General features: G+C 36.8%; 1 protein-coding gene across 5 annotated transcripts in view; it reads right to left on the reverse strand.

The window, feature by feature from the left end:
• LOC124158600 (GATOR complex protein Iml1) overlaps positions 1-17,598 on the reverse strand; it is a 102,746-nt gene that overhangs the window by 78,126 nt on the left and 7,022 nt on the right. For all 5 annotated transcript variants that reach the window (XM_046533764.1, XM_046533763.1, XM_046533766.1 and 2 more), the window contains exons 5-13: positions 17,141-17,281; positions 16,210-16,352; positions 14,355-14,542; positions 14,070-14,266; positions 12,817-12,884; positions 12,501-12,725; positions 11,015-11,241; positions 10,036-10,275; positions 9,403-9,609 (exon numbers count right to left, since the gene is read on the reverse strand). In XM_046533764.1, the coding sequence (XP_046389720.1) occupies positions 9,403-9,609; positions 10,036-10,275; positions 11,015-11,241; positions 12,501-12,725; positions 12,817-12,884; positions 14,070-14,266; positions 14,355-14,542; positions 16,210-16,352; positions 17,141-17,281 (1,636 nt within the window). The remainder of the gene's footprint in view (positions 1-9,402; positions 9,610-10,035; positions 10,276-11,014; positions 11,242-12,500; positions 12,726-12,816; positions 12,885-14,069; positions 14,267-14,354; positions 14,543-16,209; positions 16,353-17,140; positions 17,282-17,598) is intronic.

Genomic DNA, 17,598 nt, shown 5'->3' on the forward strand with positions numbered 1-17,598 from the left:
TTACAAAAATATCTCAATCAACCTTTGAAAATGACATTATAGCAAAAAATTAAGTCCACGACGCATTCAAAAAAGTACTTGTGCTTCAATATAGGTATGGCCTCCTTTCGTCCTCAATAATTAAAGGAGGTCTTAACATAAGGGATTTTTGGAAATATACCATAATTATTTTTTAAAACTAAATATTTCTCTATTGGGATACCAAAAAAGGGCCTTAGATTCATGCAAATACAGTATTTGGTTTGATTTCATGCTAACATGAGCACAAACTACCTCTACCCACATCTCATTTCTAAAATAATGCAAGAGCCATAAGAAATAGTACTTGGAGATTTAATTCCAGACCCAACCAGGATACAATTGTTTCAACCAATCCAAATTACTAAATAAGACTAACAGAGCATGCATACACATTGTTGTCCCACTCACCATTCTCCATCCCGTACCTAGACTTTATTCACACAAAAATGTAACGTGGGTTTGGATAATATCTATTCTATCAAAGGCAAGAAATAACTTCATGGTTTGTATGAGAGTCACATTTACGATCGGAAAAAATGCAAACAACAAATAGAACAAAATTGGCAATCATTATTTTATCTGGTCACTTTCAACTGAAATATAAGGAACTTGAGGAAGGAAGAGAAATACCGTATAAGCTTGTGTAAGAGGCGCACACGTGTAAGAGGCGCACCCCTATTTTGAGGATCGAAGCTATAAAGAAAAAAATTTTTGCGACTTTTTTTATCCTATCGTGCGGTGTTGCAGACGTATGCCTGGAATTTCGACAGTTATCGAAATGTCCTCTTTCAGTACTATTTGAAAAAGGAAATTTTGATAACTGCGGCGGCATAAGAGGGAGTAGAAAGAGTTCCGATCCTCTCTTTGCATACGCCATCGCTCTACGTTGCTTGTCCTACTCACGAACAATTTTGTTTAAAAGCTCTCGCAGGAGTATAGCAATAGAATTGCAGTCGTGGAAAATTTTAAGGCAAAACACGACAGGCAAATGGCATGAGCTTTCCCAAGAGATTGAACAACAATCGGGGCAATCTCAGCGCCGTAGGATAATAACCATGTCATAGATTTAAGGCCCCTTGCACACGCACCGATTTTGGACGGCCGGTAAAATATCGGCCGTCCACATTCCAATGGTGAACAATGGGAGAGCATTGGAGCTTGCACACATACCGACAACACGCCGGCACCGGCAAAATGCCGGTTAGCTGCCGGCTATTGTCACTGTGGATCGCGGGCGCCGGCTCAAAAACTTAGCAACGTATCGTTTGACCGGTAAAAATCCGGCGTGTGTGCAAGCATCGCTTCGCCGGTAAAATATCGGCCAATATTTTACCGGCCGTCCAAAATCGGTGTGTGTGCAAGGAGCCCAACGGAACTACAATCGGCTCTCCATCAGCTAATGCCTCTGCCGTTTTTTTCCTTTCCGAGACTCCACAGGAAAATATCAAGTTACAGGGGAACAATGTAAACGTGTTTCATCCCTACCCCATTCCACCAACTGACCTTTTTCGGTCTACCAGGTTCAATTCCCCGAGTTTCTGGAGGTCAAATGCTACGTGAGTCACCTTCTGAGCTCGAAGATATCTCGATATCTTTCAGCAATTGTATGACACGCACGAGGTTCTAAAAAGAATTAGACCTAACGCGACGTATATCTTACAGCATTTAAGTTTTTTGAGCTCTAATTGATTGACACAAAGATTTATAGCTAAAATAAGGCTATTAATATTCAACATAGTCCAAACAGCACAATTTCGGAAGAAACAAGCGTAGCATAAGCGCATTCAAACAAGACGAGACGGACTGGAAACTCAGGCAACGCAAACTGCGTATATCACATTGCTGCGCCTTCGCCCCTTCGCTTTAAAGGCAACGACGTCACATGCAAGATCGGACGTGTTCTTCCCTTTCTCCTTCGCTCGTAGCTTTAAATACGGAGGGGAGGGAGCCCTCTTCCCCTCGACCTCTCCTTCAGCGCTCTTCACTTATAAACATTTCCGATTTCTTCTATCCACCATTAAGTCCAGCAGTGAGCACACTCGTTCGAATTTTTTCAACCGCAGGTTTGGACACCAATATTACTATATGCAGTATAAATGCCGCGGGATGCCCACTCGCGGCAATAAATTTAGCGCGCGCTCCGGAGCGAATTACCCCGCGCGATCTTTTCAATGTTCACGTCTGGGGTACCGACGTGACGGCGCGATGCTTGCAAAAAATTCAAACAGGAGCATTTTAAAAATACGTCACTAAGGGAGAAACTCCCCTGCCTGCCGCTTGATTTTGACCCAGGGTTTCAGATGACTGACTCACGCTGAAAACCAAGGCCACTCAGTTCCCCTTGAACTTGCAACCGGTGAAGGGGAGGGGGGGAAGATAAGAAGTTTGTGTAAGAGGCGCACCCCCATTTTCGGCTGCAACATCTGGGAAAAAAGGTGCGCCTCTTACACGAGCTTATACGGTACTATAAGGAACTGCACTTGAGGAAGATATTATTGCAACATCCAAGGATTTATACAAAGAATTGGGATTTAATTATACCAAAAGACCAACCTGTATTAGGCCCAGAACAAATTGACTTCAGCCCCTTATTAGAAAGAAGTACACCCATGCCTTGCTTAACGCAATTTCTATTAGTGCAATTTCGATGTGCTGCAAATTCATTCCTCGGGGAAACTTCCCAATGCTGCATTGCCAAATGAAATAACCTTAACATTCTATTGATAAAATGTGAACTTGCGCAACCTACACATGCAATTACTCTCATTTTACGCACATTGCTGTAGACTTTCGATATTACAAAGTTCACGGGACCAAAAATCCGAAGGTTCATTATAATTAAATTTGTATGAACGTTTCTTTTAGGAATCATCAAAAGAAAAAAAAAAAACACACTTCGTCGAAATTTCTTGTCTCTTCAATCTCCCGTGCTTAAAATCTTCAGAGTCAAGTGTAATATACACGATTGAATTATGCGCTAGTCCTTGATAAACGAGGACAATGCATTCCGAGACCTTGCCCCTAAGTTGATAAACCTATACAAGGCATCGAGGAAAGTGGTTATCCAGCAGAATGCAACACTGCATCACAATCATGCATTATCGCACCATTGTGATGAACTGATCTAGCTTGCAACGTAGCCGGAACGGAAAAAATCACTGTCCGTGGGAAGAAAAAATGAGCGAAACGCTGAACAGTTCCTAACTTCACACCGGATTAAATGATATTCGTTCAGATTACGCCCAAAGTGCTAGTTCCTCTACGCCATGCAGTGTCGCATCGGCAAACTCTAAAGGCGCCAAATTTGAAATTTCGAGCGCACTTGAATTTTTCGAATGTTCGTATCTCTGAAAGTTCGTAAATCCAATGTGCGTAGGAATGAAGCTTATTATATGATGTTGCATGCATATTGAAGTATCACTTACTGAAGAAAGAACCAAAATTGTCGCTCTTGAGCACAGTACAAGATGAGGACTTAAACGTAGATCAATGATGATAACGTAGCATAGTGTATATCCACCTAAATGCCGTTGCTTTTTTGCCGAACTTCGTACATAATAAAGTTCCTTTTGTGACCGCCAGGACTGGGACTGAGGTTTGTAATTTCATTATAACATTTCTTTTATTATAGATTGGATAGGCCTTTTCGTATGACCAACAAATTGCTTCATAGTAACGAGACTTCATCGTAACATTGTTCGTATTAAGGAGAGTCTACTGTAATAGTATTGCTTGCCTCAAATCTTACTCTTTATTTATATAGTCGTCAAAATCCATTGCAGTGCGAAGGCCAAAAAATTACTTGTCCTGCGTTCAGATAGCCAACCTACCGAAGTAATTTATCTCATCTCATTAACTGAATGACATTAATTAATTTAGAGCATTAATTGAGTTCGGAGCTAATGGAAATGAGTTTTTTTTAGAGCTATGCGGTTAAAGATGTCATTTTTGCCATCATAAGCTATCCGACGATTTGACTTCCCCATAAAGGATCCACCCTAAAGCCTTCAAGGTCATCAGTGTTCATGGGGGAGGGGTGGCCGAGTTGTGTATGAATAGCATCAACATGTATAAGGGTCTGAGAGAGAGTCTCAAAGCACATTGGCTTTGTTCCTTTCCAGCCGTCGTAGGCCCTCTGCATCTCATAAATACAGTGTGGCAGTTGTTCAGCAGTAGCAGGTGATTTTGATACAGCTGTATGGAGTAAATGCTAAGTAAACAATCACAAAAAATAGGAATGCGGACAGAAAAATAAATAAGTTATCCAGTTATTGCTTTGAAAGTGGAGAGCGTCAAAGCGATATTGCATGTAAGTTTAAGCTCACGACGTCAACAGTCCGCACTATTATTCTGAATAAAGACGAGGTTAAAACATCCGAGACATCAGCCAAACCAACTTCAGCAAAGTGGTCAACATGTACGCGAAGTTCATAGCTGAAAAAAACGGAAGGGCTTCTAATTACTTGGATTTACAATAAACATTGAAATGATGTTCATATATCACAGGCAGTTATATGTGCAAAAGCTTTATTTGAATCCATAAAAGATGATGAGGGAGGTGATTGCTCCGAAACATTTAGTGAAAGCTCCAGTTGAATCCAGAATTTTAAACTACAAGCAGGTGTATTAGTGCTGTGGTATCAGGTGAATTTGCCAGAGCTGATAGAACAGTCACTGCAAGATTTTCTCATGAACTGCAAGGTATGATAGAGAGGCTCCTTTCCCCCTCAACTAGTTTAGTTAACTTCAACAAATGGGATTGTTTTGGAAGAGAATGCAATCTTGTTCTTTCATTATCAGAGACATGGTTCCCACCCAAACTAAAATATAAAATTCACGGTTTTTTCCAGGTTTTCACGGTCTAGATGTCGTCAAATTCACGGTTTATAGAAATTTTAGGCAGAAATATTGATCGCGTAACGATCATCGGCCGCACGTTAACTAAAAATTTTACAAACGTGACAGAATGCAAACGTAGCAATAAAAGTGCTATCTCTCCTGACGTCGCTAGCAAAATTCAGCTCCGGCTTAAGTTTGAGAGCGGGAAAATGGAGGGGCCAGGGTGCCATGGAAATTAAGAAGTGTCTGAATTTTCGCCAGGGTTAATGAACATTTTGGCTCCCAGTCTTCCGGCTTTGGTACAGGCTTAAGGTCAATGTGTCATCACGGCACACGGACCAACAATTGCGCTTAGAACATGCGTGTGCAGATAAATGCGTGGACAGTGCCTGCGCATGACTGACCTTGAAACATGATCGAAATTTCAATTTTTCTATTGCTCTTTCAATCGTAGTTCTACAATCAAGTTTGAGAGATTTTTAAGGTTGAATGACGAAATTCACAGCTGTTTCCAGGTTTTTTCACGGTAGAAGAAATTCACGGCTTATTCACAGTTTTAAGGTTTTCACGGTTGAGTGGGAACCCTGAGGGAAGAAAACCCTGGGTCTGCTTTCAAGGCATTTAAAGACCTTTCCACATTGCTGCTTGGTGCTAATGCATCGAGGGACTTAAATTAAAGCCAGTTATAATTTATCATTCACAAATTCCACGACCAATAAAATGGTATTCAAAGCAGGGACCTGGAGCAGCAGTGGAGCGGAGCAAATTTTAATTGTTGCTCCGGGGTGCTCCACTCCGCTCCGGCCGGAGCGGAGCGGAGTAGGTCGGAGCAATGTCGGAGCGGAGCACTCGGGTGGAGGGCATGTCGGAGCTCCTCGGAGCGGAGCGAATTGCTATGATGCTGCTCCGCTCCGGTATTAATTTTGTGTTAACTTTGTTCCATAAATTCTATTGCCACCTGGAAGTGCGTATTTTCCAAATAGAATTAACCATAATTAATTATTAATAGAAATAACCATAATAAAACTTATTAATAGATTTAAATATAATGAAGGGTTACCCGCACGTGATGGCACAGCGATATTTAATAGCAATTCCCTTCTTGACATTTTTATTTAGAATACATCATTTCATAAAGAAATATCGGATTCTTAGCATAATGATACCCTTGTAAAAGTTGACTAATATTCATCAATATGTCCATAGCCAAATCAACCATTATAACGAAAATTTAATTGGAAACCAAAATTAAGTGATGCACTACTTTCCGCTATGTTTGAAATTTTAAGCATACGTTTAAGAATACGTAGGTAAAACCTTTCAACATGTTATATAATGTCTTCACAGCAATTACGCCAACTGCGATTTTTATCTTTCACGTGTATAATGTACATTCTTTCCTGGCCGCAACAATAATTCACAATGATTATTATTTATGCGGGTTTTAATGGCATTGGAGAAACATAATAAACTAATAAAATAATTTAATTTTGTGAACATGATTTTTATCGTTGATTATTACATGTTTTACATACTATTCTTAGCTATCAATAAAATTCAGAGATGATAGATGGAATATTTGACAATACTGCCATATACCTGGCCTTAACTAACTCGCCTTGTAGGGTATAAATAGATATTTTATCTTGATTTTGTTGATGTTTTTCACACTTATGAGCAAGAAAAAGAGCGTATTCCGAAGTTATGCGCTCGTGAATCCAAACTTTATTTTATTGTGATCCTCTCTGTTGAGTAAAAAATCAACAACTTATGGTTACCAAGGCCGTTTCATGCCATAATTTTTACGATATTTTCATGAATAAAAGTCGTCTGCAATTATGAAATTATGCTATTATTTTTCTATAGTTATAAATATCAATTTTCCATCATTTTACAATCTAAAGATTATAATTAAAATTAATTAAAGATTTATTACAAAGGTATTGAAAATTTGTGTTTCCCTTGTATTTTGCCTTTTTATTACAACTGAATTGCGAATCATCTGTATACAAGAAGTTTAAATACAACTGTTATGCAATTGTATCATAAAAATCGGTACCATTTGTAAATGTACAAAAGATATACCATTTGTAAATAAATGCTTGCATTGTTTGGGAAAGAAAGACTACATTTCAAAATAGGTGTTATCGCGGAATTCAGTTTAACAGACAGACATTGCTCAGAAGAACCTCTAATTACAAAGCATGTTATTCGGAAAAAATTATGGGCTTTGGTTAAAATATATATTACTTTTAAATCCAAGTACATATGTATTGTAAAATTTCATTAGAAATGCTATTTCCACCCAACGAAGGGCCACATCGTTAACATTTTAAACGTACTACGTTATGGCATCGTAAAAAAAACGATATCCCAGAATATAGATAATATTAGCCTACAGCATTTTTATTTTTTAATATCGCCCGACAAAGAATTTTATAATGAGATAGTAAAATTAATAAATTATTAAAATGGCGACACAAAGCCTGTCAAATTATAAAACAACATTGATTGCGATTATCGACTATCGTATTGTATTAATCCTTAAGATAATCACTATAATTGTTTATTATTCAAAAGTATCTAATGCAAGGTATTTAAATAGAACACATATTGGACTGCCCAATTTGAAAAGTATTATTTACGTAATGAAAAGTAAAGAAAACTTTTTAATTCCGCATAAATATTTAATTTACGACCTAGGTTTCGACGTGGCACGTCATCGTCTGGTACAAATGCACAGAAGACAGAATAAACAGCCGCACACAATTTTTTTTTTAATCTTTACTTTTCATCGTGTCAAGAAGGTTCCATTAAGTCACGCCTAAAACAAATACTTTTTTTACATAATACTATTTGTAAATTTAAATGTATTGGTATTAAATAATACCGCAAATCACGTAGAATTTGGATTAATAACTCAACGTAAAAATAGCCGCAGGGAATATCCGATGCGTTTCACGGCTGCAGAAGCGTGCATACGTCGACTTCCCGCCAAGAAGCGAAGCATTGACGTTTGTGTTCTGCTACGGCTCCATTGTCGGAGCGGAGCAGTTCCATTCCTGCTGGAGTGGAGTTCTCGCAAGAAATGCTCCGCTCCGGAGTGGAGCACCTAGGTCCCATTGTCGTCGCTCCGCTCCGGAGCGGAGCAGTAGGAATTGAACTGCTCCGCTCCGACAATGGAGCCGGAGTATAGCGGAGCGGAGGAGCGCTCCAGGCCCCTGATTCAAAGTAGCTTTTGCCTGTCATTTGGATGAGCAACAAAAGGGCCTGGGTGGCACAACAATTGTTTTTAGACTGGTTCCAAAATTCGTCAACAGCCGGCAATGCATTACGAATCCTGCACCCGCTTGAAAGGATGGAATTTCAATAGCACGTACGAATTTTTTTAAACAAGAGAAAATGTCTTTCATGACTACTATCTTTCAAGATATTTTAAACTATGAATGTTTACATGAATAAGGTTTTCTGAGGCTATTAATTGGAATATATATATTTTTTAGGAAATTCAATACCCAACACCTATTCTACTGGGAACACATCCCTGTGTTCTTCCCAATGTTAAATGGTCTCATATAATGCAAATTCCATTAGCACAAAGACCCAATGGAACGTGCTAAGCAAGGAATGGGTGTTAAGCATAACTGAGGTAAGTCGGTGCTTAGAAATGAATTCTAAGGATCTTGGTAATTAGAATCAATTAATTTTTAAGACACCTTCACAATTGCAGAAGTTACTGTGTACCAAATATTTTTTTCATAAATAGAGGCTCTATAAAATGTTGTTTCCAAAAATATGTATATAATTTTTTTCGGGTTTATCTTCCATGGTATTATCTCCTCAAGCTTGAAAATATTAATTCTGCAATGTTGTAGACTATAAATGATAACATATCATCTACTTTCTGAAATTCACCACAAAACCTGACTCCAACACACATTGAAAAAATCTCCAATATTAGACAGGAATAATTCAATTATCGACATCCAACAAGTAATTACCAGAAGAATAATTCAAAATAGGACATTCACATGAAAGCCTTATTTCAACACCCAACAAAAAAAAATAATTGGCAAAAGTATTTATTACAAGATGAAGGATTGAGATATCTTTCAAGCACCATTTCAATCATTCTTCTTCCATTAGTTTCACTTTGACCCCCATTATCTTCCTCCCTACAAGAAAACCTCTTTCCAAGCATATATTTGATCAAATCAAGATCAAAACTATGCAAAGCACTCTCACATAAATTTATAACAAAAAGTAGCGGGTTGAAAATTCTAAGGCATTAAAAGCTTTCAAAAGGCAACAATGACTCAATTCAGTCAGCAACTGAGATAATACCACGTAATAATACCAATACATTCCAATCTTTTACCTTAAAAATAGCATGAAATCCTCAAATTAATTTCACCATTTGAATACACCAATATTGAAACATTCTTTTCAATACATCCTTAAATGATGCTTGAATAAAGGCAAGAGTATCTGAGCATTAAGATAAGAACTTTGGCCAAGCACAAAAATGTTAAGACCACTTACGCTCAATGAAGTTAGCAAATGAGTTATTTCTCGGAGGCGGAGTGGCCTTGGCTGTGGAAACAGGGAGGGGTGTAGGGGGTCCTCCATCAGCAAAGAAATGTCCCTCGTCACCAACGCAGTCCCATGGCTCGGGAAATTCGGTATCAGTCCCATGTCCGGCCGGGACTGCTTGGTAGTGATGCTGCTGAATGAGCACTCCAGTCGGTCCTGTAGTATAGTCACCACAGTTAAAGGATGCTACAACCCACTTAACAGTTTACCTCCTAGGATAACTTCTTGAAATTCCTCGGAAGATATCATGCTTGCACAGTTAGAGTTAACCTGTGCTTACAATCAGCCTGGTAGTAAATTCACATGCATAAATATTAATGTCCTGGAAGTAATGAAGTTTCCACAGATAAATCTGATCCAAATAATGATTACATATTAACGACTACCTGTTTATTGTGAGGTACTCACTGACTTTAAATGAATTTGGAAATGAGCATCCAAAAGCCAATGATTCAGATTCATTTATAAATTCAACTGTTACTACTTCAATTGAAATGACCATAGATAAGTATTCCCTTATGGTGATAAAAAAGTAATGCAATGAAATACTATTCGAATGGAAGTATAGGAATGAGGACAAGCCTTTAGGAAATATGTGGGTCCACCGCCGGCGATTCGAGGTGAGTTTGATGGTCACGTGAGATGGGTCGAAGGGGTTAATGAGAGCACGCCCTGGTCGCATGAGGGGAGGCATATTTCCCACACTTGTCCTCTCCGAATGAATAGTTGCAGAGCCACGCCCTGCTGTTCTCTGGCCAGGCGTCGTTGATGGTGGTGGTGAGTTCTCCTCATCTCCATTTGAATAGCCACGCTTCAATCGACCTTTAAGAAATGCAAAATAAAGTAACTACACCAGGAAATGCCATCATGTACTAAACAACACATTATTGCCTCATTATCAATTTTTTGAGAGAGAAAACATCCTTCTCCAGGAGGAAGAATGCTTTCCCCAACAACACCTGGGTTCTGCAAAAACAATCACTTGAAACTGGGAGGAAAATGTACGAGTTATAACAGCCTCATTGTGCTTAACAAAATATAAATTACATTGTTTTTGTCCACAGCTTTTTCTGGATGTAAAAATCAAATCTTAACATGAAAATCTTTCTAGGTTTTCATTTAACAATAAACTTTTTGTAACTTAAATAACTTGCAAAAGATGTTTGAGGTATTGAAGTATGACCAAAAAACAAGTTCACCATTTGACAATAAATTTGATATTTATTTTAATTATGGCCAAATAGAATCCGTCATGATTTCAGCCATTATTTGAAGTTGCAATCATGCTTACAATCACATAAAAGAAATTAAATAGAAGATTTATGCATTAGGATATGGTGAATGAATTTCGGCATAAAAAACATAAGTATTGAAATTGATGAAAGCCATAAAATTCTGGATTTGCTGAATAGCATACCTCTTGAAGCACCCTTGACCTGATCTAGGACAGGGAATACTTAGGTAGCAAACACAACATACTTCTCTCTAACATATTTTAAGCATGCACTTCAGTTTTTCAACAACAATATTCAAACTGCCGGGCATTATTTTCGGTGCTCACCATTTGTGGGAGATGTGGGTGAAATGTTTCCAAGTGCTCTTCGAGGCATGTCACCAGGGGAACTAGGTGATGATCTAAGGGTATTCGAGTTAGGTGAGCCAACAAGTTCCAACTGCCTTAAGTCTGGATCTGATAATTTTCTCCTAATAGGCTTCTGTCCTGATAGTAAGGTGTCTGACCCACCATGACTTCTACGTCCTGACATTCGTTGTGGACTTCGAGAAAATCTTTGAAAGCAAAGAAAGAGAGAAAAATTAATTCCACATCTTTATCAGCAATACCATAACATAATTTGAGCAATTATGCAAAGTCAGAAGACTTAGTGCTCCGTGTATAGATCAAACGTACACCCAAACACTGAGATACGAATTGAGCAATTAATTTCCTATTTTATATTTCACCTCATAGGTCCAAATAAATTCAAATTTATGGGATTTATTTATCACGGATCCGGGAAGCATTATTTTTGTGTATCTTCCAATTTCTATCATATCTAACTTTAGCTCATATCCATCAAGCTTAACCTATTCACTAATTCCATTACTAATACAAAAATTGAATAAAAACCATAAAGATTGAAAATTAGAAAAGTCATTCCATCAAATAAATCACGGTAAAACTTCAGCTAGATGATCTGCACATAAATTAAATGCAATATCTATCATGTGGACTACAATGCAAATTATTGCATCTAATCACAATAATTTTTCACAAATTAAGATTCAATTTATTGGCATAGCTGAGAGTTTATTACAATTTTCAGCAAGTACATGAATACATTCCTCAAGAAGAACCATAACAGTAGTTTCCACATGATTTAGTAGTGATAGATTCACATTGTCACAATTGTTTCTGCATAGTGGAAAGATAACTACAATTTTGACCAAGTACTTGTTACATCTTGCACGTAAACATTAGTTAAGATCCAGAAAGGGGCTAGCGGAGTCCCATCTCCCACCACAAGAATCCAATACACATTGGATAAAATGTTATTTATGTTCGGACCCCCACTACTGCTGGAAGGTTACCCTCTGGCTCCCCACATGGCCTCCCTTGTCCCTATCCTGAATTCGGCACTGGTTGAGATAGCACCACTTTTCCACATGATTTACTCTACATAGCTTAAAGTTATTGCAATTTTCAACAAATAAATATGTACATATTCCAAAGGGTTTTCATTCGGGCAAAGGCAGAGCTTCCAAATAGCATATGCTATAAATTGCCCAGTTATTTTTCTGAGCTAATTATAGCCTGGCTATTTTAGGATACCAAACTGCACTATAATAAGGTCTGGAATTATGACCCACTAATATTACTACCCCTTTGTTCAGAACAGCAGCCGAGATGCAATACGAGTTTAAAAGAATTATAGATTTTTTCAAGATACATGAATCCTCTGCATCATTGACTTTTTTATCAAGTTGGACTTAAATTTTTAAGTAAATTTTACCAAGTTTCCCAAATATTCATCACCAAAAAACATTACCTGGAGCTGGGCCCAGAAGGAATCTGGAACACTTGGGCATCGTATGCATCAAAATCACAGATATTGCTGTATAAATCATCTTCATCATTGTCGCTGCCACTTAGCTTGTTTTTGTTCTTCCCTATCACATCATTTTCTAACTTAGGAACTTTTGAAAGCTTCGGCGGCAGCTTAATCCTAGGAATGAAATTTGAGTAACCTACTTTCTTGTTGCTTGAGTAAAAGCTGAAAGTGTGAATTTAAAAAAATTAATGGCTATGTCTCAGATTAAGTTATGAATTCACAACCAGACCAGGTCAAGAGATCTAACACAAACCTCAAGTTTATCCAATGCGGCATACTGTAATCATCCACAGCACTCATAAAGCTGTCCTTGTTGTGGAACTATAAGTACAGCATAAAAAATATAATCCTAATTTGATATTCATAAATATTACACTTTCCTAACAAATGCAAATACATTATACCTTCTAACAAATAGAGGCTTAGAAATAGCCGAGGATAAAATAATCAAAACACACACAGATGTTCAAAGATGAAACTTCCACATTCTGGAAGAGTAAAGTCAAAGATCTTTGAAAGCTACGGAGTACTTTGTATACAGCACATTTTCCATCATATTTATAATCTGAAGCACTGCATGGGCTGAATGCGAACCAGTTATTTCAAGCATAGTGAAAAACTTTTAGTGAGTATGGCATGTAACAAGAATCTCATTATAACTAGTGATTTGCAGCGTACTGTCAAAAGGCCTATGATTAATATGTATGCAAAAATTACAGATATAGAGAGGCCAAATAGTCCCTGCCTCATTATAAGCTCAATATTACAAGGTATATGTCTTCCGAGAGGTGCATGACAATTATACTTTATAGTAACCTTTATAGTTTAGTATACTTTATATTTAAACTTTATAGTGAAGCTTCATGCAATTGCAACGACTGTTCAAAGAACCACATCCTGCTACAAATACCTCTCACGCACCTTTGTGCCGTACAACTGCTTGGTGTGGTGTTTGGAATATGGTTTTTGCCATTGCACAGCAATTTGATGCATCTTACCAACATTGTCCTGATTCGATATCAAATCTCTACATATGGCATGACATACAGCTAGATATGCGTGGTTTTCAAAAGTTAATAGTTTTATATTATTTCATTAGCAACATTAACTACTAATACGCATGTTAAGGCAAATGCAGGTCTTATTCCCCTGAAGTATCACCAATATGAAAGGGAAGCTGTAATTAAAGGTGAAGATGAGAATCAAGGGGGTTTATCTTCACCTTCAGATATAATGAGTCTCCAATATATCAAACAATTTTCTTGGAATTGATAGCACTCATTAAAGCAAGCTTCCACAGCATTCATGCCCAGCAAAATATAGTTTCAACTGTTTCAGAAGTTTTTGAGTGATTGCATTATAGACTGGCAGGTCAACATCATGTAATTATAGACATTAATATGGATGTGCGTGCATATGACGTTAATATGAAGCACAAATACAACTTTCAGTAAACAAACAACAAATTTTCTGCAAACTGTAAAAATGTAAAATAAATACAATTACCTTAAACAATGGCACGGCGTGAAGGGGCTGTTCTCCAACACAAACCAGGTCACTGCCAACACCATTGTCAATTATACGCTGCTTGGTGACATTTGTGAGTTCCCTGTCCACCTCAAAGACACCAACTCCAGGAGTAATGACCACCGATAACTGTCCTGTGCGGTCAAAGCTCCGGTCCAAATAGTGTTTCTCAAAAACTATAGTTCAAAGGAAGTAGATAATCAATGCTTAAATTATAGCTGTTGTTAAACAACAATAAAGTCATACTTCAGATAGGATTCCTACCATTCAGGGACATGTTTAAAACTTCTAAAAAGTTTCCCTGAGCAGCTGTGGAGTTAACTGCTTTTGGTATTTCTATATTTGGCCTCTTATGGTACTCAAGAACAATATTCTGGTAATCAGTAAACAACTTTCGAAGCTGAATTAATGTATTCGACCAGTCATCATAGCGCTCATTTTGAACTGCAACCCTGAAAATAAGAACTCAAGTAAATATGAATGAGGTAAATGGAACTATCTCATCATAGAGAATCTAAATATAATAAGGTACTGAACAAAAGGTAGATCACAGGGTAGATTTTAATGAGAAAGATATTCCAGAAAAAAATACTTGTACATGTTAACACAGTCAGCATGGGTTATAATGACATATAATCTAGGTTAATGTATTGTTCACAGAATAACTGCAGACTGGAGAGCTGATTACCTTTACACGCAACTGCAAATAAGTGATAAAATTCCAAGGAGGAAAAATCAATGATCGTGATCAAGGCAAATGAATTTTCATACTCGAGGTTAATATAATATGTGCCACATAACATTTCCTTCTTCAGCTCAGCTCAAGTTCTATCATTCTTCATTCTTTCCACGAAATCTGTGCTCTTCTTTCTTCTCCCTACCCCATGTCCCTCCTCCTATCATAATGTTCAGTATTCCCTCACCCATCAGAACAATGCATCCACAGCATCTGCCTCCCTTGGTAATGTACTCTCCACACCCACCATGTCTAAAACTACCTTTTCCCTTTTCCTTTACACCAATCTCACTTTTCCCATTCTCCTTCGTACCCACATCATTATTCCACTTCGTACCCAAACTTCTTGAGCCTGTTTTCATTCTTCCTCCTCAGAAACCACATTTTCACCCAAAAAGAGCAACACTACAGAATAATTTTGCTGTTGTCCACTTAGCATTCTAACAAAATGTTTCTCTCACAAACTCTTTATTATTCAAATCCCTCTTTAGTTGGCACTTTAATCTTCCAAATACTTTAATAGCAGGATCTACTTTCTTAGAATATACTCCCCCCAAACAGGTGATATTTTTACCTGCTCAAGCTTACGGCCATCTTAATTGATAATACACGTCACATCCTTTGCTCTCAAAGCTTTGAAAAACTGAATGCTTTAGTTTTCTGGTGATTGATATTAGGTCCTTAAAATTTTGCCAAACCTGTCCTGGCTTTGCTCCATTCAAAGCGAAATTTCTATGTCATGACAGTATTTTATATGCTGTTCAGGTTACTGCCATTTTTTTAACAAACTAAATTCATTTGCCAGCATAATTGAAAGATAACTGAACAAGTTAACTCAATATGCATTGAAATTTTTCACATAAATGATTTTGATAACTAGTATTTCATAACAAAAATACCTTCAAAATTCCTCATTTCCCGAGAGATCCCTAGATATGATAATTTATGCTTTAAAAAAATGGTTATGTGATACAAGCAGAGAGAAGGAGAAATCCATTTCTTTGAAGTTGGTTTTTGAAAGTCTTTGAGACGTATAATGGCATTTATACATAGCATGTAGCTCTTGCATTTAATTATTTTCTGCAGCTGACGTAATGCCACCATTACTCCTTTAAGTGGAAATATTGAAAAGTACTCTTAACTGTCTTAATTATTGAGTTCAATACACATAATAATTACCTAATGGAAAATATTATTCATACCCAAGAGATACAGTAAATACTCAAAAATACAATAAAAGGACTGCATTTTTCTTTTTAGAACATTTAACCTTTAAAATACAAATAACAGCAGCCAATTTAAATAAGGAAAACATTACCTGAAAAAAGAAGTGAATTTCCAAACTTCTTATTATGTATTCAGAAGTTTCAAACATACACGTACCTATAAAAATCTTCATAAAATCTTCCCTTATAATCCAACTGTAAGCACTCTCTCATGTGATGAGGAAACTCTTCAAGATTTGTAGCTTTGTAAAACGTCCGAGAGAAGAGTACTATTGTTACCTCATGATTGCTGCCATTTTTCTAAGAAGAAATGAAATCAGTTAATTAAAATTATTCAAATAAAAACAATATATATGTATTAATTGCTATATAGAGTTCAAATTAATTAAAATTTTCACAGAAGTTTATGGAAATGCTCATGAAGGAAGGGAAATTTTCATAAAGAATCAGTAGTGGATACAGAAAAAACTCATGTAGGGGGCACAAAGGATATCTTGAGCTACCTTTACTTTTATCGTAATAAAAAATTAATCAAGCCACATTGCGAAGTTGAAGAAAGTTTTACTTAAACTCATTATACACGTACATAACACAATATCTTATAATATAAAAAAGTTGCAATTGTGGTTCTACAATGTTTGGCAATGGGGGTGGCCCTGCAAGGGGGGACGCGTGCCCCCCATCTGTATTCGCCACTGTAATGAATGTGGTCATTAATGACTCCATATTTAAAAGACCAAAATTCTGTCATTGATATTGGATGAAATGTTATGCAGGCTTAAAATGTATTTAAAATATTTCACAATAGATACTCTAATTTGCTGGGAAAATGAGTGAACTTTTTTCTTACTTGAGTCAAATTTATTTTACTTAAGAGCATTCACACAACTCAGTGGGTAGATCTTACAGTAATGAGCAAATTGTATCAATTATCAAATATTATAAATTTCTATGTTTAATTTTATAGTTAATTCTCCAGTGAAAAAATAAATTAGAAGTATTAAAATTCAAAGCCATCACTGTGTAATACCTAGCAGTTTCAGCAGCTGATTTATTAAATTATTTAAGTTGTAGATAACATAACGCACCTTCCATTTCTGAAACAATTCAGCCAGGAATCCATTGACTGCCTTCTCAAAGTACAAGTCACCATGGATATCAAAATCCCACATTTCTGAGCTCATCTGAATGAAGAGATACACCATGCTGGTTGAAGAGCGAAAAACCACCTGAGATAATTAAATAAATGTAAAAATTGTTGAAGTAAAATATCATTTAAAAAGTGATAACATGTTCATCACTTATAAGCTAGAGTTGATTTGGCATTAACCCTCTTAGTGATACGTTACTACTTGGATTGTTAGTACATATGTAGTTAAAAATGCCAAGAGTATTTAAATAAAATTCAACACAATTTAAATCATGTAAATTACACACACGACTGAAGTTACACCACAGTGCGACTATAAGTAACAGATATTGAAAAGACAAGAAATTTTGACCAAGTTTTTTTGCAACGATTCCTAAAAGAAAGGTTTAAATGAAC

The sequence above is a fragment of the Ischnura elegans genome, chromosome 5, assembly GCF_921293095.1.
Source record: "Ischnura elegans chromosome 5, ioIscEleg1.1, whole genome shotgun sequence".
In the NCBI taxonomy this organism is placed as follows: Eukaryota; Metazoa; Arthropoda; class Insecta; order Odonata; family Coenagrionidae; genus Ischnura; species Ischnura elegans.